Source organism: Ipomoea nil, unplaced genomic scaffold, assembly GCF_001879475.1.
Source record: "Ipomoea nil cultivar Tokyo-kokei standard unplaced genomic scaffold, Asagao_1.1 scaffold2704, whole genome shotgun sequence".
NCBI classification, from domain to species: domain Eukaryota; kingdom Viridiplantae; phylum Streptophyta; class Magnoliopsida; order Solanales; family Convolvulaceae; genus Ipomoea; species Ipomoea nil.
The window spans coordinates 2,040,182-2,062,746 of record NW_017619132.1 but is presented as its reverse complement, the minus strand read 5'-3'; the positions used below and the strand labels follow the sequence as shown (position 1 = coordinate 2,062,746).

At 33.0% G+C, this 22,565-nt stretch overlaps 2 protein-coding genes across 5 annotated transcripts; one reads left to right on the top strand and one right to left on the bottom strand.

Moving 5' to 3' along the window:
- Positions 1-442: 442 nt before the first annotated feature.
- Positions 443-3,036, top strand: LOC109156057. Of its 2 annotated transcripts, XM_019303849.1 has the most exons (6): positions 443-672; positions 764-874; positions 968-1,026; positions 1,078-1,303; positions 2,449-2,492; positions 2,602-3,036. In XM_019303849.1, the coding sequence occupies exons 2-6, from the start codon at positions 808-810 to the stop codon at positions 2,800-2,802; spliced, it is 597 nt and encodes a 198-aa protein (XP_019159394.1). In that variant the 5' UTR covers positions 443-672; positions 764-807; the 3' UTR covers positions 2,803-3,036. The 2 variants fall into 2 exon arrangements, with proteins under 2 accessions (XP_019159394.1, XP_019159393.1); XM_019303848.1 differs by having other exon boundaries at positions 445-672; positions 968-1,303.
- Positions 3,037-4,873: 1,837 nt separating this feature from the next.
- On the bottom strand, positions 4,874-9,001 carry LOC109156056 (protein LIGHT-DEPENDENT SHORT HYPOCOTYLS 10-like). Of its 3 annotated transcripts, none has more exons than XR_002049962.1 (2): positions 8,353-9,001; positions 4,874-5,215 (listed from the first exon to the last, which is right to left on the bottom strand). XR_002049962.1 is itself a non-coding variant. In XM_019303847.1 (2 exons), the coding sequence occupies exon 1, from the start codon at positions 8,929-8,931 to the stop codon at positions 8,404-8,406; it is 528 nt and encodes a 175-aa protein (XP_019159392.1). In that variant the 5' UTR covers positions 8,932-9,001; the 3' UTR covers positions 4,874-5,215; positions 8,358-8,403. The 3 variants fall into 3 exon arrangements, 2 of the variants coding, with proteins under 2 accessions (XP_019159392.1, XP_019159391.1); XM_019303847.1 differs by having other exon boundaries at positions 8,358-9,001; XM_019303846.1 differs by having other exon boundaries at positions 4,874-5,220; positions 8,359-9,001.
- Between the last annotated feature and the right edge of the window lie 13,564 nt (positions 9,002-22,565).

Sequence of the window (22,565 nt, the reverse complement as noted above, 5' to 3'; positions counted from 1 at the left end):
ACTCCACCTTCACAACTCTATTCTTTTTTGTCAAATCATGAGGTGTCCTAAGCAGTAGACCCTTATTGTAGGAGACATTTTTAAACTCGTACAGTTGTACTAATTATATCATGCATCAGGGCGCATAATGTATTGTGCGCTGGAATGGTTTTCTCGTTTTTACCGTTAATTTCTAAAAAAAATTCTCATTTCGTATATACAGAATTGTATAATAGAATACATATAAACTCTTAACATAATACACATAATCTAATATAATACACATAAACACAGTGTTAAAAAACCTGTAATGGGATTGGACGGACGAAACGGTGTCCGTTGCATTGTGCGCCTTGATACATGATATAACGATTGATTTTTTCATATGAGAGCGAGTTCGAATTTCCGACCTCTCTTAAGGGATGAAAGTGCACGACCATCCCAATCAAGCTGGTTTGACCTCTTATTATAGGGAACCATTTCCGCAGCCCAATTGTAAAATGGGCAGCCCGTCCTTAAAACACCTCCACCCGATTCGCTTTCACGGAACCCGTTTATTTTATCCCCATTTTATCTTTGATAAATTGAATTCCAAACGGCTACTTTTCTCCATCGCTCCATCTTCCCCCCTCCTTTCGAATTGCGCCATTGTCTTCTTCAACTGACTCTCTCTCTCTCTCTCTCTCTACGCAGGTATGTATGTATGTATGTATATATTATGTTTTTGGTATCTTTAGATTTCTAGGGTTAGCCCTTTACTGATGTTTTGATTTCAAATTTGCAGAGAACAGATTCTATACCGATCATCAAATCAAAATACAGACAAGTATGGCAAGCAATCTCATCCAGAGGCCACTGATCTTTCAAGACGAGAACTTGGATGTCTACTGCAAAAGTATGTGCTCCAACTTTACATTGCATCTTTGCTTATATAATGTTGCGTTTCAACTTAATAATTTCATTTCGTTTTCAATTTTTGTTTTGATAGAAGCCGTGACGGGTGACAAATCGAAGAGTTCTAAACAATCGATTGTGAAGAAAGGCGCGGCAGGGCTAAAGGAAGCTGTGGCGGGCGAAAATTCAAAGTCGGTTGCCAAGAAAGGGCTAAAGAGTCGCAGCGCACTGAATGACATTACAAACAAGTCATCTGTTCCCCCAAAAGCATCGCAGAAGAAGAGTGTCTCCCAGAAGAAGAAGGTTGTGGTTAAGGAGGATGCAGTTAACATTGCGGAGGAGACCTTCTTGCATGACCACCAGAAGTGCATTGAGGCACAACAGGCCGCACGGACACTGGATCTCTGGCACTTAGTTTTTCCTGAACGTGGTAATTTCATTTTCTGCATTCTATTTAATTGATTTGGTTCCGTGGATTTAATTTTTGTTATGTCTCTCATCTGCCTTGATTATTAAACAATGTACTGTTTTTCATCATTGGTTATGGTTATCCAAGAGCCCACCAAATCAATAGTATTTCAGAATTTCTGTAAATTGGCATGCTTTACATATTGTGGCTGTAATAGATAATTTAAAAGAGGTTCATTAGGCTTGACTGGAAATACTATTCAATCTGACTTGAGCTCAGTGATGGGTGTTTTGAGTTGAAAATTGAGCCCAAGTTGCTCGGGAGTTGGGTTTTATCATCTGCATCATCACTCGATAGGGAGTCTAGTCGTCTAGCTATATGAGATCAGATAAGTATTTATGGTCTAGTCTGCATGTTCATGTATCACCTTAATTACCAAAAGAAATGCAGGGTGCATAGGTGAAGAATGGAGATTTGTGTATTTGTGAACATGGGCAGTTTGATATGCTTTTATTTCTTGTGATGTTCCATTATTGGTGGATAAGGCTGTAGTGTTCTTATCTGAAAAATCCTTACTTCATGTACTAGACGTTTTGTTTGAGCTTCTGAACCCCTTTAGACTTGTCGCTTTTGATCCAACATTCTTGCAAAAAAGAAATGTTGTTGGAAATAAGAGTTAATTGTACTCACACCAACACTTTCTATTATGATTCTGTGGATTTAATTTTCTACATTCTGAAATAAGTGCCAGGAGACTAGAAATTAATAACCAGTATCGTCTTTGATCTGCCTTGATTAACTGATGTAGGTGTTTTTCATCATTGGTTATGGTTATCCAAGAGTCCACCAAATCTGTGCTTTTATTTGTTGTGATGTTCTTATCTCAAAAATCCTTACTTCATGTGGACTTACACTAGAATTCTTTTTGTTTGAGCTTCTGAACCCTTTAGGACTTTTCACTTCCAATCCAACATTCTTGCAAAACGAAATGCTGTGGGAAATCAAAGTTAGTCGTATGTCGTGCCAACACTTTCTATTTTGATCGTCGCTTATGTTCCACTTCCCACATAAATGAAATCATTCATTCACAAATCTAAGTCCAGTTTCCCTGTACAAAAAGGTTACTTCAGTCTAAGCACTAATTTTATTTTTCCTTTTGCTTTCAGATTCCTTGCCTCCCATTGAAATTTCAGACTTCATACCAGACAAGGCGAGTCTTATGCATTGTTATCTATCCATTTTACAGAGCTCTTAAACTGTTGCATTTCAGGCTGATAGGCAATTATCTACTCATTAATTAATCTGTTTATGTATTTCAGAGCAACCATCACTGTATTGATAGTCCCTGCAGCTTCCCAGAGCCAGAAGAATCACTCATGGCAGAGTTCTCTGCATGGTTTCAATCTCCAACCAAGAGATCTCCTCAATCCTCTCCAGCACGCAGTGATTCTCCGCTTTCTTTGTGGGAATTTGAGCCAGTTGAATTCAAAATGAAAGAAGAAATCGATATCGTGTTTTGATTGCTCTGCTTGATCCTATGAATTCGAGACATCTATATTCATTGCTTATCCAACAATGTTTGAAGCTCAGGGAACTATCTGGTTTCCTTGCAATGTGTATGGCAGATTCAATTTGAAAGACCATGATTGTATTGCCCCCATCCCTAAACTTTCATCTATTTGTAGATTTTTGCAGATGGTTGAACAACCAGCACTAGCAATATTTCCTTTATATACAGTTGATTCATTTACCAAGCTAAGTGAAAATGGAAGAAATAATCATAGCATTGAAAGAGGCAGACAGATCAGAGAGAATGCAACAATTTCTTCAAGAGAGTTGTTTTTGAATGTAACTGGCTAAGGTAAGTAACTAAGTACGTTGTCTTTGAATAGGACTGACTAAGACTCGATTAGATTATTATGTAAAAGAAAAAAAAAACTGTGACTAAGTACGTTGTTACTTTGAAAGTCTTGCTCTAGTGGTAGAGTGGAGGTTTGGTTTGACTCCCATTGATTGTGTGTGCAATGGGGTTATGGTGATGAAGGCTCATTGTGGACAGATTGTACAAACATGAGTGAAAATTGAGGACTAATTTGGTGACTCGCAATTTACATCGAGACCCAAAGTTTAAAAAATTGATCAGAGACGATGAAGACTCCTTGTGTGCGGAATGTACTAGTAGAAATTAAGAACTGATTGTGTACCGAATGTATTGATAGAAATTGAGAACTGATTATGTGCGAATATACTAGTAAAAACTAAGAATTGATTGGGCGACTCACAGTTTACTTCATCCAGTACTCTTGGGCATAGAATATATTATACTCTAAATGCTGAAGCACCATGGTGCTCGATATTGATGCACGTAGAGGACGATAACCGACATTAGTACGCCAATGCATGTGTACTAAACGTACTTTTTATCTAATTATTTTGATTAATTCACGTTGAGAACCAATTAATGAATGATGAATAATGAATAAAATAATCAGTACCGAAAATCAAGAAAACAAAAGAAAAGAGAGAATATGTAAAGTAGGGACATCGCCTCTCATTTACTTTATCAGAATTCAGAATATTATTCCCTCCTTAGAGCAACATTTTTCATTCTTCTGGATTTCTTTAAATATCTGATCACAATTTTTTTCTTGATCAATCAATTATAATCACGCACAAAGACTAATTCTATTTGTACTGAACAGGACTTTAAACCATTCCATAAAAGGTTTTAAGATAACTACATACTTAAGGCTTGAATTTTGAAAGAAACCCACCCGCATCATCTCATTTAATTTATATCCTCATCATAGGTATTAGATGAACATTTAGTTGAAAGGAAAATAATATTTTTAGCCTCTCAATTATAATCATACTGCATACACAGTCTCTTAATTATTGACGGTGTGAAATTATTAAAATTATTCCTTAATTCTTAAGGGATCAGAGTAGCAGATTTGGTTCTTAGGGTTTGTAATGGAAGCCGAAACCCTAACATCAAGAACCAAATTTATCATTTTGTTAAAAGTTAAGAACTAAATTTATGCCACGAATAGTTAAGAATACAAACATGCGATTTGCCTCAGTAACATTTGTGTCGTGCTACATGATATACAAGAATAGATATATAGGGGTGTTTGGTAAATAAGTAACTGTTAGCTGATAGCCGTTAGCTGACTGGGTTAGTGGATTTAAATAGTTGATAGCATTAGCTGATTGTAAAAAGATATTTGGTAAATTAGCTGTTAGCTGATGCCTAATAGCTGATTACATACGAAATAACTTTCTCAAAAAGCTTATCGGAAAATATGCTTTGAACATCTTTTTTGAATTTTTAGTGTTTTGGAGCAATAAGCTGTTACAAAAAGCTAATTAATCAAACACTCATATTAGTTGTTTAATCAAGTCAAACAGTTAATAATAGTCAAACAAGATAAAATTAGCTGATATGCTAACTATTTTACCGAACAGTATCATAGTTTATCACTTTATTGCTTAAAATTTTTAAATCCTATATTTCATCACATTTAAAAGCATACCGTGTCAGTAGAAATATGCATTAATTAATTTTACATTTATTCCCAACACGTACTATAAAAACAATATTAAAACAAAACTCAATTTATACATGATCGAGTTTGATTGCGATCTTACAAAATCTTAGGAATTCACAAACAACATAAGATGATGGGGGCTAAAGTAGCCAGCTTGCAATATTATATATATATATTTTTATATTATATATATAGTACTTATTATTCCAAGACAACAATTAATATTATTGATATTAATAGATCTAATTGAAGGAAAAAAGAAAAGAAAAAGAAAAAAAATAAGATTTACTAACCAAATGATAACGGCAATAATAATGGCGAAAGAGTTTTGCCAGCTCCGATCGACGACAGCCATGCATGTACCTTAACACACCGCAGGTTCCTGTCCGGGAAGATTGATAAAACGATATATATATGTTTGATCAGAATAAGAATATATAGATCCTTCCAAGTTACATAGAAGAATGAATATGCATTACCTTATATAATGTTATACAAGCAAATGAGTAATCAATATTAAACACCGAATTAGGGAAACCCTAGTTGAATTGGCCGAACAATTGGCTTAGTAATCACAAGATTTCAAGTTGACTTCCGGTGAGAACTGCATATTGGCTGGCCTTCTCGATCGGTTTGAACGGACTAGCTATAACAACCTAGGTTAATTATATTGGTCCTGGTGTCCTTTGTCGGGCCATAAACAGACTTTACTAAGAGGGCAATTTCGAGTTACGATTGCAGCGGGTTAACATTTCCTTGAATCTAAGTAACATACTAACATGATTTCAATTCTAGGGTTTTCAATTCTTTTAATTCTCTCTTCCAATTTCAATGGACATAATAAAAAGATTTATTCATAAATAAAAGTTTAGATTAAGTTATAATATTTGAAACACCGTAATCACGATTAGAAACCCTTTAATTTTTGATCATCTAAAAATGAGGTATTTCGTACATTCCAAACTACTTAATAAGATATTTGAGTTGATTATCATCAATCATGGTTAACTAAACTGAACAAGCAAAATGAGACCGGTTATAATTAAAGTAATTTTATTTTTTTTTAGATTTTTTTTTGGGTGAAAATATATGTGAATTGAATATCTGACAAAAATGAATAAGTGTTGTGTCCCACCAAATCTAATAGAGACTGTAAGCAATCTAGTAAAGAAGCAAAGGACAATTAAACATATACGTGTAAATGTGGATCGGATCTCCAAAATGCCCCTGTGAAAAGGGATATGTTTTGCAACAAAGATGATTAATCAGTGCGCATTAATTAATATATATAATGCAACAACTTAAGGTGTTTTAGTCTTTGCATTAAAAAAAAAAAAGAAGGTGTTTTAGTCTTTAATAATTATAATAAAGTCTTGAAAGCGGTGACGGGATGAAACATGATTTTCATACAAAAAAGTCATGAGTCTGATTTTATTTTTCTAGTGTAATTGACTTGTAAGTTATTATATTACACAAAAGTATAGTTTACCTGGTGCACTTCCGCAAGTAAAATTAAAATTTTTATACGGTACCAGCCAACACCATAGGCAAAAATCTGTGTAAGACCGTCTCTTTGATCATTGTCCGTGAGATGTGTGTCGGGGTCAAGATGAAAATAAAATATTAATTAGGAATAAAATGTTTGTTACTTATAAGGGAAAATGTAATATTTTTGAGAAAAAATGTAGTAATACTTTTGATTTAAAAGTATTACATTTTTCTTATAAGAGTAACAAACACTTTATTCCTAATTATTATTATTATTATTATTACATTTTCTAGTATAAGTATTATATTTTCATCTTGACCCGATACTATTCGTGAGCCGGTTTCATAGGAGAGTCACTCATACTGATAATATCCCATACATTTATGCTTGGTAGGTCTAATGTATATGATATTATTAACATCAGCGCTGATTGTATATGATATAACAAAAAAATAATATATACAAAATACAATTATACTTGATACTATTGGATCATATCATATCTCAAGTTATTAATTATTTAATAATCCATGTACTATAGTAAATGAAATAGATTTTCAATAATGATATTTCTTTGTTTAAATTACTATTAAATGTTAGGAAAAAATCCAAATTCTGGAACTAAGAGATCGAATTAATTTTATATGATGGCCGGAGTCAATTATTTATTGAAAATTACTATTTATAGAATATAAACATACATTTCTCTTTTTATTTCTTTCTCACAAGTGTATTTAAAAAAGTGTTATTTTTCACTCAGAAATTTATTTCCTAGTGTTCACACAATACATTTTTTATTCATTGGTTATCATGAATTGACCAACCACACCAAACATTAAAAATAATATTAATCAAATATAAAACAAATCAATCAAATATTATCACCTAAGAAGATGAAATCGGGAGAGAAATCTAGCATTACTATCAAAAAATTACAAGCTATACTAAAACTTTATTTCCGTATGATGTGATTTCTAATACGTGTTATAATTTGCTATATTGGAATGATGAAAGCTTTTGTGGATAGTTTTAATTCTATGTTATTCATCATTACTCGATTCTTTTATCCTTATTTTCTATATCATGATTTTTGACATGATATTAGTAAACTCATTAATCAATTCGGTGTAGAGTTATTATAGAACCCTATTTGAGAGTTTTCAACATTTATATAATTCACAAAGTTTAAACTTACAACCTTTTTTGTGAAAGATAAACTCCAATTATCCCCTCCACTCTAAAATGATATAGTTTTTGATTTTATATATGATTGAAGAATTGGTTGGTTGATTGATTTGAATATATATATATATATATATATATATATATATATATATATAATAGTTAGTCTCTATTGTAAGATTCGATGTTCTCCAATATACAAACATGCAAAAGTGTCTGCAACCTCAAATGAGTGTGTGGGGGCACAATATCTGCAGAATCCCAAAAGAATATTTACCTTATTCTATTATTAATTCAGGGTTTCTACACAACAGGAATCTTATATTACTTCGATTTGAGCTGATGATTTATAATTAATCAACTTTAGTAGATTTTTCGTAAATCAAAGAATCTTACATTACTGATAATAATGACCAATTTTTTTATTTTTTTTACTTAATTTCTTCCACCCTAATTATGATATCTCTAGCTAAAACTAGGGTTTTCAGTTCCAATTAAGTTGAAATCAATTCAATCAGATTAAACTGGGGAGGGTTAGTTCCTACAATTTTAATTGATTTCTTGAAGTTGAGATGTTGGATTGATCTGAAACCCTATCTCCACCGACATTAATTACATGCTTATTCAAGATTTGGGGTTTCTGGGAAAGTGGGAATTGAAACCTACGTATTTTGATTCAAGATTTGAGGTTTGGTTTAATTTCTGTTCTTGAATGAATGATCAATCAAGAACATCGGATAGTAACAATGAAAATTAATATATGGGTGATGGTTTCGGGGGAAATAAGGATAGAAAGAATGATAATAAAATATAATGTTATGAGAGAATCTATGAGCTGATCGAGCTACCTTAGCTTAGGTTGCAGTGGTGGCCGGAAATAGCGTGTTTTTTTTTTTGGATCAAGAAAACGGCGAGGAAGAGGTACTGGAATCATCGTCGGCGGCGGCCATGCCAGCAGGGCCGGCGGGCTTCTTCTTCTTCTTCTTGTACGGAATGCCACGGGCCTTAGCCTGACATTCCTTGACTTCCCGAAGGTAGACGCGAATGGCGCCGCTGGCGAAGGGGTTGGTCTCCGGGGAGCCGCCGTTCTCCTCGTAGGCGGCGCGGAGGCGTCCGATGAGGGCATCCAGGCTCCCCCACGCCTGCTTAAGCGGGCACGTGCACGGCGCCGGCGGCTCTGGCTGTCCGTAAAAGATGCAACCTTGTAAGTGAACCTTAGTCTTTCCGAACTGATCCAGGTACCGGAGAAACTCCAGAACATGGTTGCTGTTACACTGGGACAGCGCCACCGGTGGCCGCTGATTCCGCAGGTACTGCCCGAAGGTGTTCCAGTCCCGCCGCTTCTGGGACTCGTAGCGGCTCGGAGTCGCCGGCGAGGTATCTCCCGGCGACCCCTCCGCCAAGTCTTTCCCTCTATCAAACGACATGATGGCTAAGACCAAGAGGAAGACAAAGACAAAGATGAAGATATGATCAAAAAAATTTGATGAAAATGACGAAAATGAAGAAATAATATTAATAATATTGAGGAAGCTAAGGTAGAAGGTTAAAGGAACAGAAGTATGGAGATGAAAAAAAATCATTGAGTTGACACATGCAATGGCCCATATTTATTTTATTTTATTTTCTAGGGATTTAATTACTTCTTTATTAATAATAAGAAAATTATTTTGAATTGTCTACACGTAGTAGAGAAAGTATGTATATATATACTAATTAATTAAATGAATGACAATAATTGTAGTTAGATTTGTCTATATAAATTATTCCCACCATTTATAGGGTTTATCAACCTCATCGTAATTTGGATTAGCAAAGGGTCTTTGATATGATAATGACTCGCCAATATCTTCCATTTTCTTGCGCACTCACAATGTTTTAGCATTGATTGGTGATAGGAAATGTTACATACAATATTATTATTATGTGGAAGTCAGTAGAAGGTTAAGTCTATAATCTCTTCTTGTTAATACCTTTTTGGTTGAGCTTGTCACACAGAGTCTTCATAGTGAAGTTTATTTTTAGCTCATGTGTGGTTTGTGGATCATTACACATGAGTGACGTCTACTCAGTCCACGCTCTTTGGTAGTAACTACGTGTTTCTCTCATCACAAAAAACAAGAAAGTCTAGCATCGCACGCGTGGACAGCTCAGTTGGTTTCGAGGGTAAAGTTTAGAAACAATGATCTAAACTTAAGTCTCATTAGGGCCTTAATTGAGTGGTGCAAATTGATTAGGCTTATTAAGTGGTTTGATTAGACTAAACAACTAGGATTTGTTAGCTAGTCAACCAGACTCCGTGCCTAATATAAATCTGGATTGATGAGATACATGACATTCATTATATAGCACATACAGATACGGTACTGCTCAGTAGACACCAATACACCATCTAGGATTCTGAGTCAGGTATGTGGCAGATGACCATTGATGTCATTAGAGTAATTGTGTGGTCGAGATTCATGTGATGAGTTAGCTATTTCTTTTATGTTTGAATAGTTTAGAGTAACTAATTAACGAATTGAATCTCTACCAAAAAAAAATTAACGAATTGAATATGAAAACGAATTGTAATATATACTTGTTACAACCAGCATCATTGATATACATTTTTCCAAGTGTGATTGAGTACAAATTTGAAATACGGTAAACACTTATAATTATATATAGTAATTTTCTTTGTGAATAAGTCTAGTGTAACATTATTTTAACTTGACGCTTGGTAAAAATGATAATAACTGTAAATAGTCATTAACAATGAACTCGATCAGTGGGTACATTATGATTGGTTTGGACTAGCTCCCTTATTGAATTTTGATGAAATTTATTTACCAAAAAAAAAATTGTAAAAAAATTCAAATGCATAATTATTCAGACTTAAATGATTTTGTATATAAAATATTGATATTGAATTGGATGGAAGTTTAGATAGCCAAGTCCAACATTTTATTATAAATATATGACATTAACTATTATGTACGGAATTATAAAGAAATAAAGTTGCACTTTTAGTATTACTAGTTATAATTTTTTACATCATGTTAAGTGTTTCAATACAAAATTAGTATCAGAATAAGTCACACATTCGAGTTGAGATTAACAATTACTAGGAGAAATAAAGTTTTTTCACATTTATTGATGGTAAACATTTGATTTTGATAGTTAAATTTTTATAACGAGCTGAGTTTCTTATGGATCCACATCAATTTTTAAAATGAATTCAAATAATTTTATTGGCGACGTTATAAGATTGCTAACTAATTCAACAATTGCTGCTATCAAAATTCTCTCTGATCTGTCGTGGAGCGAGTGATTGGTGAAAGAAATCATTTGTGGTCTGTTACCCAGGCATGGGAATGAAGTAACGATCCATCGCTATTTTCTTTTTATAATAATAATAATAATAATAATAATAATAATAAAATAATAATAATAATAATAATAATAATAATAATAATAATAATAATAATATTATTATTATTATTATTATTATTATTATTATTATTATTATTATTGTTATTATTATTATTATTATTATTTTGGACTTTTACTACTTATTCCCTTTCAATTTTCATGCATGTATATCAAACATTGAATTTGAAATTCTCAATAATTATATTCTTGCAAATCAAACACTGGAATTTACTTGCAGCATCGGCTCTTGCTCAGCAGCATCAACGGAGGCCTGGGCGTTATTGAAAGGAATCCAGCTAGCAAAATTTCTATTAGCAACAAGAACTTTTGTTTTGAAAGCGACTCCATAGACATAGTGGAAGCCATCAACCATAATACGGCTTCTGGTGACATATCGGATAATATTCTCTCAGCTTGTAGAAGGGAGCTCGCGAGCGTAGATGCTTGGAACCTTACAATAATTCCCATGGAGCAAAATTCGGCTCCCAATTTCTTGGCAAAGTGCTCCGATGATCATAAGGGAATCTCTATCCTTAGCCATCCTCCTGATGGAATATCAAATATCCTGTTAGATGATAAGCTCGGCGTCCCAATGTGGCGCCAATTTGTTTCAACTTCATTGTAATTCTGGGTGTTCCCTTTCCATTTGATCTAAAAAAAAACACTGAAATTTAAATTACAATTTTATTTTCACATTATTTATCTCCTATGGAATTACAATTGCTTTCCTACTTAATTATATTCTCTCCCTGCAATCAAATGCCTATAAGTATTCAATATCGATCTGATTGTCTTAGTATAAATTGTACTTTTCCACAGTATAAATAATATTAATTAACATACACTATTACTTGATTATTTTTCTTGATATAATTTTAGGAAAATAATTAATTACCAAAAAAAAATATTTCACCCTCGAGCATCAACATCACACGTCAAACAAAAAAAAAAGATAAAAAATAAAGAGGAGGCTAGCATAATTCATAATTTTATTCTTTACATCTTAATTTATTTATACATATCGCGGATTGATTAAACTAGTTGTTATTATTATTATTATTAGGGGGAGAAATTGGCAGTGGCATGGACCTAGCAAACGCAACAAAAATGACAGCACATAATTCTTGTAGTTCTTAGTGCGACAATTTTCTTTTCGATATGATACTCCGTACAAACAATTTAATAGTAGTTTATTATTATAAAAAAAGAAAAGAATTAAAAGTGAGTTGAATAGTAGCTTTGTGACAATTATTAATTTGTCCTATAAGGGAATGAGTACGTACCCAACTAATTAAATGGGCTTATATGAAACAAATCTAAACCATTGATCTAGTAAATCTAACGATTGAAATAAATAAAATTATGTAATATTTATGAAAATGACTTTACTTATATTTTAAAAGTTTAATTTTTATAAAAATGACTCCGCTCATTTTTTATTTGATTTCTCATTCATTAGATCTTGCAGATTAATGGTTTTGATTTTGTCCTCACGTTCTCACCTGGGACATGATTCTCATATGATTAGGATTATATATATATATATATATATATATATATATATATATATATATATATATATATATATATACATACAAGATCTGGTATGGCTATTGCATTCCATACGGTCGTGCACTTTTAAACCACTATGTATGCATAAATGTACTACCACATGTTCAGAAATGCGTCAGGATGTGCATTTACAAATGCACCACTTCGTTTGTAAAATGCACCACACCCTAGATCATTCTGAACACGTGGGAGTGCATTTGTATATACATAATGGTACAAAATCGCACGTTGGTGGAAAAAGGGTATATATATTTCTATTATAGTTGCATAAAGGTTTAATTTCAAAATTACAAGTTACAATTCGGTTCATAAATTGTTTGAGTTTAGATATGTTTGTAAAATATTGTGCATTCGATCATCGAGTGCATGGATTCACTATTTATATATTTAGATAATTTGTCTCTTAGCTTTGACCAATAAAAAAAATATCAAGTAACTTGATATGATCATAATGTATTATCTCCTCCTATGTGGGAGTTTAACTTGGTGTCATTAAACCACAAGGTCCTTCTACTACCTTGTATTAAACCTTTGATATTCACTACGCTGAACTCTTTATGGTTGGACATGTGTTTCAAGCCGAGACATTATCTATGTTCGGTTAGGAAAATGATATATGTACTCCTATGGAGTATAAACTTCCGTCATGTGTACCAATAAATTCAAGTGAATGAAGAAAAATAGTAGTCCACTTTGTTATTTAAACTAATCAAATAATGACACTTCAGTAGGGAGTACAAAATGAAGTAGAAAGTAAGAGTACACGTAGTATTACTGATCTGGTTATGGTTAGGTGGAGTTGCACAAATATCAGACATCCATTACATTAACTATTACTCCGTAATATTTGGGTTGTTGTGCTTAACTATTAATATTTGGGTTGTTGTGCTTGCACAAATATTATACTCTACATAATCTTAATATATAGTTAGTAATTGTCGAGAATTTCTATTATGTCGTACTACACGTTATTATTTATCTAATTAATCTCTTTTTGATAAGTTAAATTTTCAAGGTTTTTTTTTTTTTTTTTTTTTTTTTTTTTTTTTTTTTTTTTTGGGAGTACAAACAACTAGCAATAATATATAAGAAATGAAAATGTGTAACATGAAAAGGACCAAAAGGCAAAAGCTGGCGGAACAGTACAGCGACTGAAACACTGATTTAAGGAGAGAAATATATTCCAATCTTTTCCAGACAAAACCGCAAGTATGTCTTTTAACATGGCCACTGGGTTGTGCTCTTCTGAATCACCATTACATTACAATGAATTTACAAATGTTTTTTTTTTTTTTGAAAATATAATTTTTTTGGTTGTTAGTACCAACTTTTTTCATGCCCTATTGCACCACCAATTTCCACTTCCCATTCCTAAATATTCTCGTTCACCAACACATTTTCTAAGGCTGTGGTATCACCCATGCACATTCACTTTTTCTGATGTATACTGAAAAAAAAAAAAAAATCACGCTTTTAATCTAATAATCTCTAAATTATAGGAAAATAATATCTCAGTCCCTACATTGTCTAGCTATGAAGTGATTTTTTATAATGTTATTGTCCTAGTTCATGGATCAAAGTGTTTTTTTTTTTTTTTGGTTTGTTTTGTTTTTGTTTTTTTTTTTTTGTTTTTTTTTTTTGTTTTGTTTTGTTTTGTTTTTTTTTTTGTTTTTGTTTTTGTTTGTGTTGTTGTTGTTGGAGGGAGGGGTGACCCCAACAAGACTTAAGGTCGCTCTGCTCACAAAATTCTCCCTGGATCTAGTCGCTCCCAAGCAGTTCTTGTGATAACATATCCTAACTTGAAAACGTGGAATCCTGAATTCCCACCAAAAACACCCACCTTAAAATACATAATTGACAAGGATTTCTGTCATGCAGAACGTTTACTTGTATATTTGAAAAAAAAAATAGAGAATGAAAATTTTGTCAAGCACCTTGTGTTCAGATGACATGTAGTGACCTCTTCCATGTGGGAGGTTATGAGATCGAGCCTCAGTGGGAGTATGGAGTATTGTTGACTCTTTATGCTTCATTAGGTTGAGAAAATATGTTTGAATAAATACTACAATGTAATAGAGTTAGTAGCATTCAAAAAAAAAAAAAAAAAAGAGAATGAAAATTTTACTACTAGAAGTCAAGAATTACAAAATTATATTGTGTAAATTTGTGTACAAATTATGACCATATATATGCGCGTTCCACATGCCAAAGTGCAATAAACGCTATTCTTATGGTGCTTAAGAGTCATCAAGATTCATTATATATATTAGCCGCCGACATGTTTAATTTTCTTTTTGGAATTATGCAAGCTTTCTATTGATATCAATTACTTTTCCCAAGGGGCGTGACTTAATTAGTCAAGATTAATTGTATCTATTACATTAATTACTTCATAGTGAAGATTTCTAAGAGCACGGGAAATGTGGAGCCAAATCTAGAACCATAGGCTTTGGCATATATGATGATTGTTTTTATTAGACGGGATTACGAGATTAGAAGAAAAATTAATTTTTTTATTAAGATGAAAGTAAATGGAAGTGTACAAAATGATTAAGCATTAATTTAATAGAAAGCGTAATCAGAGATGCTAGTGAAGAATGGATATGTAAACTAATTCAAATTTGATTTAGGTAACGTTCACAGAATTTGACTTTTATTCTGAGAAAAAGCTGACTCAAAGTCTTTTATTACAATGCACCCTTCATATGCAAGAGTCAAACTTTTAACCGTGTGTTGTTTGTAGTTTAAAAGAATAGCTATGAGCCATTTATCGTAGTCAATTTATTGGGATAAGGGTTCAAGAAGGCTGAATTGGAGAGTGATTGACTTTTTTAATTTAATGGTTATCTGATCTTCAAAATTGCTAGGCGAGGTAAGGTATGAAATCTTCATCACTATCATCTTTTTAGGCCATCTAAAATATGTATTTGCATGGATGCCCGTCAAATATCTCAAGACTTTAAGAAATATAATAGTCGTCACATACATATTTGCGATTGACCATATTCTCTTTAATAATGCGATATATATATATATATATATATATATATATATATATATGTGTGTGTGTGTGTGTGTGTGTGTGTGTGTGTGTGTGTGTGTGTGTGTGTGTGTAGTCAACATTTCACCAAGTGATGTGCATGTAACGTGACACTATATTTATCATATATAGGTATATAATTCATGAACTGATCAATTTCATTGAGAATTAATTTATGTAATGTCACACAAAATAGTTCTTATAACATTTTCCTATTATATTTTTTAAAATTCTGAATATCCCAAATAATGTGATTTTTAACATTTAATTCATGATAACATTCGAGACAAACAATCCGAAATGTGTAGCAAGCTAAGTTTATATGTTACAGAAATGTAATAAGTTAAGATTAGATTAACTAATTCATGGTAAATAAAAAACCAAGTAGTTAGTTGAAACCTAAAACCACCTATATACTCATTATAAAGCAGGTAAGGAGTTGCAATCATCAAAAAGACCTCAATTTTTGCCAAGATTTCTCACTTGATTTTTGTCGGTTATGGTTATGTTGCCTACTAGGGAAGACCCTAAGCTAGTAAGCAACCTTAGTTTGGTGGACTTCTAATTTGATATGATGGATTTTTTTTTTATTTTTTTTTTTTTTATTTTTTTTTTTTTACATTGTTGGAAAACTTATGAATTTCGATCATTACGGTAGTTGGGATCGGAATATAATTTTAGATATCTTGGTTTTTATTCTTGTATAGAATCTCATCCGATCCTCTCATGTGAATGCTCAATTCATTACAATGTAGTGAATGTACACTTATTAGTACGCTTGATTGAAAGTCGAATTGAACTTGATGTGAATATGAGTGTGAGTTGTGTGGGAGAAGACGCACATGTAGCTAGGGTTGTCATCTAGCACTCTAGTAGTAGTGGCGTGAGAGTACGTAGTGAATAGTTCGTAAGTTTAATTATTCATTTCAAGTGATCTGCTACAGAATCAAACACTTATATATTACAGAGTACTATACTAAAAAATTATTAGTAATAAATGCATTTTTTTAGTGACAAGAAAAACACGCAATCATTACTGACGACCATAAGGAGGTAAAATAGCCTAGGTACTAACGGACAAGACTGACTTTGCTTGGGCCACCTGCCACCTTCCTCCTCCTTTCCTGTTGTACTTGTTGAGTTCATCTAAGTCAGTCTTTCAGCCAGTTATCCGTCTTACTGTGGGCACAAGGAGTCCAACGCACACCTTACTCCAACCTGAGAGTATCCCTATTCCGGACTCCAACTCAAATAATGTTTGAGGTGGGATTCGAACCTTAACCTGTAGCTTCTGGCCATGAGTTGAGGTCAGGTAATCAATCACTATATAAGTCCCGGGACACCTGTTGAGCTCTTTTCATCATAGCAATTTACCAACTTTGAGTGTGAATGAATTTGGTGAGTTTCCTAACATTTATATACACAATCTGGAGACATTTCAGATCACCTGCACATTATATATTGTGTCTAAAAGTTAATTTATTTTACAACCATCTTTATCTTTATATATACTATATATAACAGGTACGACGTTTCGCTATTTTCGTATGTTTGGATACAATTAAGATTCGAATGATTTCCTTTTTTGCTTTTTTGGTTTGACATTGACAGTATACAGAAGTTGATTGATTCATCACCCAGGATTCTTTATATAGCTTGCTGCAACAAGCTAAGAGGCCGGTTAGAAAGGCCGGAAAGCATGGCTCATAAAGCACAGATGGGACGTGGACCTGAGCTTCACTGATTGCTTAAGGATTAAATATTTATCACTGAACTTAGAGATAGTAATGAAGAAATAATTTTATTTTTTTATATTTCCGTAAAAATTAAGGATATATTTTAATGATTAGAGGATGAACTCGACCTTGCAAATCTCTCCCTAACTGATTGAGTACTCAAATTAATGTGCGAACTGTTACTCCTCTATGGCTAGAGGCTGCATCGTACGAGTTTAAATCCCACAAAATTTTTAGTGGACTCCCTCAATTTGGGTGCAAATTGATCTAGAATTGAGTCGTTTCATTGTTGTTAGTATGTTTGAGTAAATTATATGCAAAATATTTGTTGGATGGACACTTAAAGTACCAAATTTAGTATTTTGCCATTGAAATGTGGCGATGACTCATTACATATGTAAGTATAAGGAAATAAAATTTTGTTATTACTAATTATAACTTTTATATTTTATTAATATAATTTAAGTGTTTAATCTTCAAAGATTTTGATAATATCTTGAAAAGCTAACCAAAAGGATCTTTGTGATGTTTCCCATTTTGAAGAAAAAAAATGGTATTTAATGGACATGGTTGTAGACTATCCACTCTACTATCTAATAATGTGATAATAAACTTTTGACTGGCTATATGCTTAATTTAGTGAGAAAGTATAACTTTATTCGTACCAAGCACATCTACTAAAATTATTGTGTAAGACTATAAAATTTCCAAAATTATTTATTAATTGTTCATTAAATATTTAAATGATGTACGATGAGGTCAGGGATGACAATGGGTCGGGGTGAATTAGGAAGGGCTACATTTATCTCCCGACCCACCTTATATTTTCTCCACACACCCACTCCCAACACGCATCGGGTGGACTTTTTCAAAACTTAGTCCTACTCCACCGGGTGCGGGTACCCACTACGGATACCCACCACTTATCATCTTATAATTTTTTTTTCAAAAAATAATATTTAAATTACTTACACATAATAAAATAATAAAATTCAGTAGTTATACTAAAACATAAAATAATAGAAATATTTAAATATAATAACTAATTAAATTATTAATTTTTACAAATAAACTTAGTAGTTTAGATATAAAAATAGTAAAAAGTTATAGAAACTTTTATAAATAACTATATACTAGTACTGAATCCAACCTAACCGACACACACACACATGGTGGGTCGAGTGGGATTCTAATCGAGTTTTGTACATAGTACCTGATCCAACCTGACCGACAACGGGTTTGCTTTTGTAAGACGACCCACCTCGACTCACCACCCACTGTCACCTCAAAAAAAAAAAAAAAAAAAAAAAAAAAAAAAAAAAAAAAAACCACCAACTCAAACGAGGTAGATTTAAGTGGATATTTGCGGGGTGAATTAAAATTCTCATATCTAGACGAGCTCAATCGAATTCGTGATTATTAAAGTATACAAATTATAATTTACCTACTCAGATATCATTTTCAAGTCTTGTCAACTAATTTTAGATAGAAAATGATATAACTACCTAATATTTGTGAAGTTTTACCTAATGGACTTATGGACCTTTAGTTTACCATGATTTGAGAGCCCTATACTTAATGGAGATGCCTTTTGAATTGAAAACGAAATCTATAGCCATCTTGTTTACAGGAGCTAGAGATCTAAAGCATAACTAAAAGGGTAAGTAAACATATACACTACCAAAGAGTCCCATGCTCTAATATCAATTGTTGGATCAAACGCTTATTATTACATTAAAAATTATAGCTAGTGGTGAATGCTTAACCTTATTTCCTTATATATTGTAATAGTCAATAATACTACACTTTAATGACAGCTAGGACGATGTTAGACTTGACCTTCCAAACCCTTATTCAACATGTGTTCATGACTACATTATGCTTGGATCAAATCTCCCACAACTCGACCTTCACATTTTAACTATCCAACCTCATAACCATTGAGCATAATATATCTATATATGTGTGTGCGCGTGCCCGCATGCAAGATCTCAATGTAGGTTTAAACTCTAGTTCAGACATAATACAATTTTCAATTAGTAGTTTGTCTCATCAGTGCAAGTTTAAACTCTTTAGTTTAGAGGGAATACATATTCAAAGGGATCTAATCCCTTCTTAAGGATAGCTTGGCTATGTTTTAATAGTTCTATACCGTGCACCATACCCCTTTAATTTAGTGTGTCATACTAGCTATATGCTGTACCAGGTGAATTTCGTGACTTGCTTTGATATCAACTGTTGAATCAAGCACTTACCATTATGCCAAAAGTTATAGCTAATTAGAGCCAAAAGTTATAGTTAATTAGAACTGTACAACTCTAATTTATTTAATTTCCTTATACTTGCGTAACAGTCAGCGTTATGATCCAATGACAGAACAGGACGATGCATGTTAAACTCGGCTCTCTGAATTACAGCCTAACATTACCTAATTTGGGTTAAACGCCCATAGATACATTAAAAAAAAAAAAACCTAAGTAACATGCCTCGAAATGAGGGACTAAGTAGGTAGAGTATGATTCTCGTACTTAAAGATCACGAGGTACTTTGATTCTAGCTTGTCAACATCATGTTGATCGAAATTGTTTTTCTTAGTGAAATTAACATCTCCTGTTTGATTTGCGGACTATTACATAGGAGAATTGAATATATATATGGAAGAGAGAAGTGGTCATGTGATGAGTAGGGTCAAAACCATGCATGATGCTTGTTTAATATTCCTGGAGTTCATCATTAACGTTGCTGCAACCAAAGGAGCTGAGGAAAGCTAAGCTGTCGTACACATCTATCTGTTTCTTCAATCAGGGTAAGTTTCAAGATTCAAATAATGCTGCCATATCTAATCCATGTAAAACTCGCAGCTCTCAATCTTTCCGTATTTGGTATATAGATACATGCCATATATCAATATATCATCATCATTGTAATAATCAAACTGGGCTATGGGTTATACTGACATGCACTTTCCTTTCCTTATTAGCTTCTTCTTAACTTCAAATTTCAAATCTCATCACACTTTAAAAATACTCCCATTTCCAACCACCTAAAAATAGTCCAGAATCGAGAATTTCTGCTTCGTTAGTTAGGTTTCTGACCACTTCTAACATACTTAAAAACCCTTTTCGGGAAAGCCCCTGGCCTTCTCGATATTACCAATCCAACCACCTAAAAGTAGTCAGAAATCAAGAGTTTCTGGTCCGTTTACAACGTAACCACTTCTAACATACGCATCAAAAACCCTCCTTGAATATAATATATTATGGATCAAATCCAAGAAAGTGAGAAACCCCAATTCTTGAATTAAGTATTATGTTTTGTGGTGCTCAAAGCAAATTAAAGCTTGCAGATTTCAATTCATCATCTGTTCATCACAGTAAAACACATGTAGAGAACATGGAAAAGAGGAACAAGCTAAGCTAAATACTTGGGTAACGTACAATAATGTTTGGTCGGCCAGATCAGATAATGCAAAATGTAAGGAATATTTGAAGTGAGATATGCCCTAGAAACGTGCCAAACTCAAAACAGTAACAGATGCTTGTTGAATAAGGGACATTGAAGCAAGAGCAAGAGGGAGAAATAGTTGCAGAATATTTCTTGGAATGAAAGTGTTCTGTGGGGACACTATCTGTGTTGGGTATTGGAACACGTACAAGAATAGTCTAGTTTCAATTGGAGGGAGGGATTGGAGACAGCAAACCCTAGTGAAATTGGATAACCTAAGAAAAAAAATTAAAGAATGGAGTTTCCAGCTAGTAATTCTTTCATTCCTGGGAATGGGTTTCCTTTCTTTCCCTGTCTCTTTGTATCTTTTGTCCTCTGATCTGATCTGATGATTTCCTTCCTCGGTATTTAACCTGGGAAATTGCATACTGAGTATTAGGTTTAGGGTGCGTTTGATTCATGGGTTTACACACTTATGAATGAAGGTGTTAGCAAGAATCGAACTCATAACTTTTTGGTATAAAAATCATACTCCACCTAATTAGCCATGGACCTATACGTTTATGTATGCAGTCATCAACTTGCCCAAAAAATGGCCATTTTTGCAGCAGTGATGTTATTTTGAGTGGATATATACAATGAATATATGCCTCATCACAATCTCATATAAATGATTGTGCTAGCTACTATATATGTGGACTAACACGTTATATGAGAAATGATTGTGTTAGCTACTATATGGACTAACACGTTATATGAGAATGGGATGTAGGCTCAGCCCATAAAATTCATTGTCGGAAGTTATACGGTGGACTATAGTCTATATTATAAAATGAATTACTGATATAAATGTTCATTTTTAATATATTAATAGTGTGTTTTTTTTTTAATTTTTTTAATACTACTTAAAAATAAATATATAGTCCATTAAAAATAAATGTGTATTTGAATATTTACAATGCATCGTGATATATAACCAGTTGTCTATAATATAATACTTTGCTGGGCAAATTTGTACGTAAGTTATGGTATATTAGTGCCTCTAAATCTAGGGACAAAAATTACTATTGACTCCAACTCCAGGTGCACATGACACGTGGCATATGGCCCTTGACTCGTTGTTCCAACCAGAATAGTAGTCATAAACTATGGGTAGCCAAGGCTACTAAGTGTGGCAAATTATTGCGAGGACCAAGGCTCACACAGTGTATTCTATTATACAATTATGTATATTTTACTATACAATTTTGTACATTTAAAATAGAGGATTTTTTTCTTAAAAGTTAACACGGAAACGGAAAACGACGTCGTTTTGGTCAGGGTGCACAATGCATTATGCGCCTTGATGCACGATATAATTTGCCTCCTCGGTGTCGTATCAATTACGGAGTAATACTTTAGTTGCAATGTTCAGTGCTAACAAAAGTTTTAGAGTGCTATTTAAGGTGAGTGTTGTCATTGTAGTGAAGGGAGCAATCTACAGACAGCCCAACAGAGTTTAATAATGTAATCGGGTTTTTAATGAGCGTGTAGTGATATGATGTTACATTGACTCACAAAAAATTTTGAGTTACTTGCTAGACAGAAGTTTAGAGGGACAAGTCTAATATTTTACTGTCTGATATGAGATATGAAATGTGACACTGGCTGTTATGTGTGAAATAAAGTAATATAATGTGAGAAATATGATCTTACATTAACGTAGTAGTAATAAGTACTTGGTATGCATACTATTTAAAAAAAAATTTGACCTATAGCCTACAATGAAGGCGTAACTTTATTTCTTTATATCGCAACCATTTTTGAGGGGTAGGTGCTGGACTTGACCTTTCAAGCATCTACCCAACAATCCCTA

Bases quoted from the DNA above. Each gene is read 5' to 3' on its own strand.
- LOC109156057 (XM_019303848.1), top strand. From the start codon at position 808: ATGGCAAGCAATCTCATCCAGAGGCCACTGATCTTTCAAGACGAGAAC. The intron at 875-967 runs GTATGTGCTCCA...TTGTTTTGATAG, and splicing joins CTTGGATGTCTACTGCAAAA to AAGCCGTGACGGGTGACAAA. The intron at 2,493-2,601 runs GCGAGTCTTATG...TATGTATTTCAG, and splicing joins CAGACTTCATACCAGACAAG to AGCAACCATCACTGTATTGA.
- LOC109156056 (XM_019303847.1), bottom strand. From the start codon at position 8,931: ATGTCGTTTGATAGAGGGAAAGACTTGGCGGAGGGGTCGCCGGGAGAT.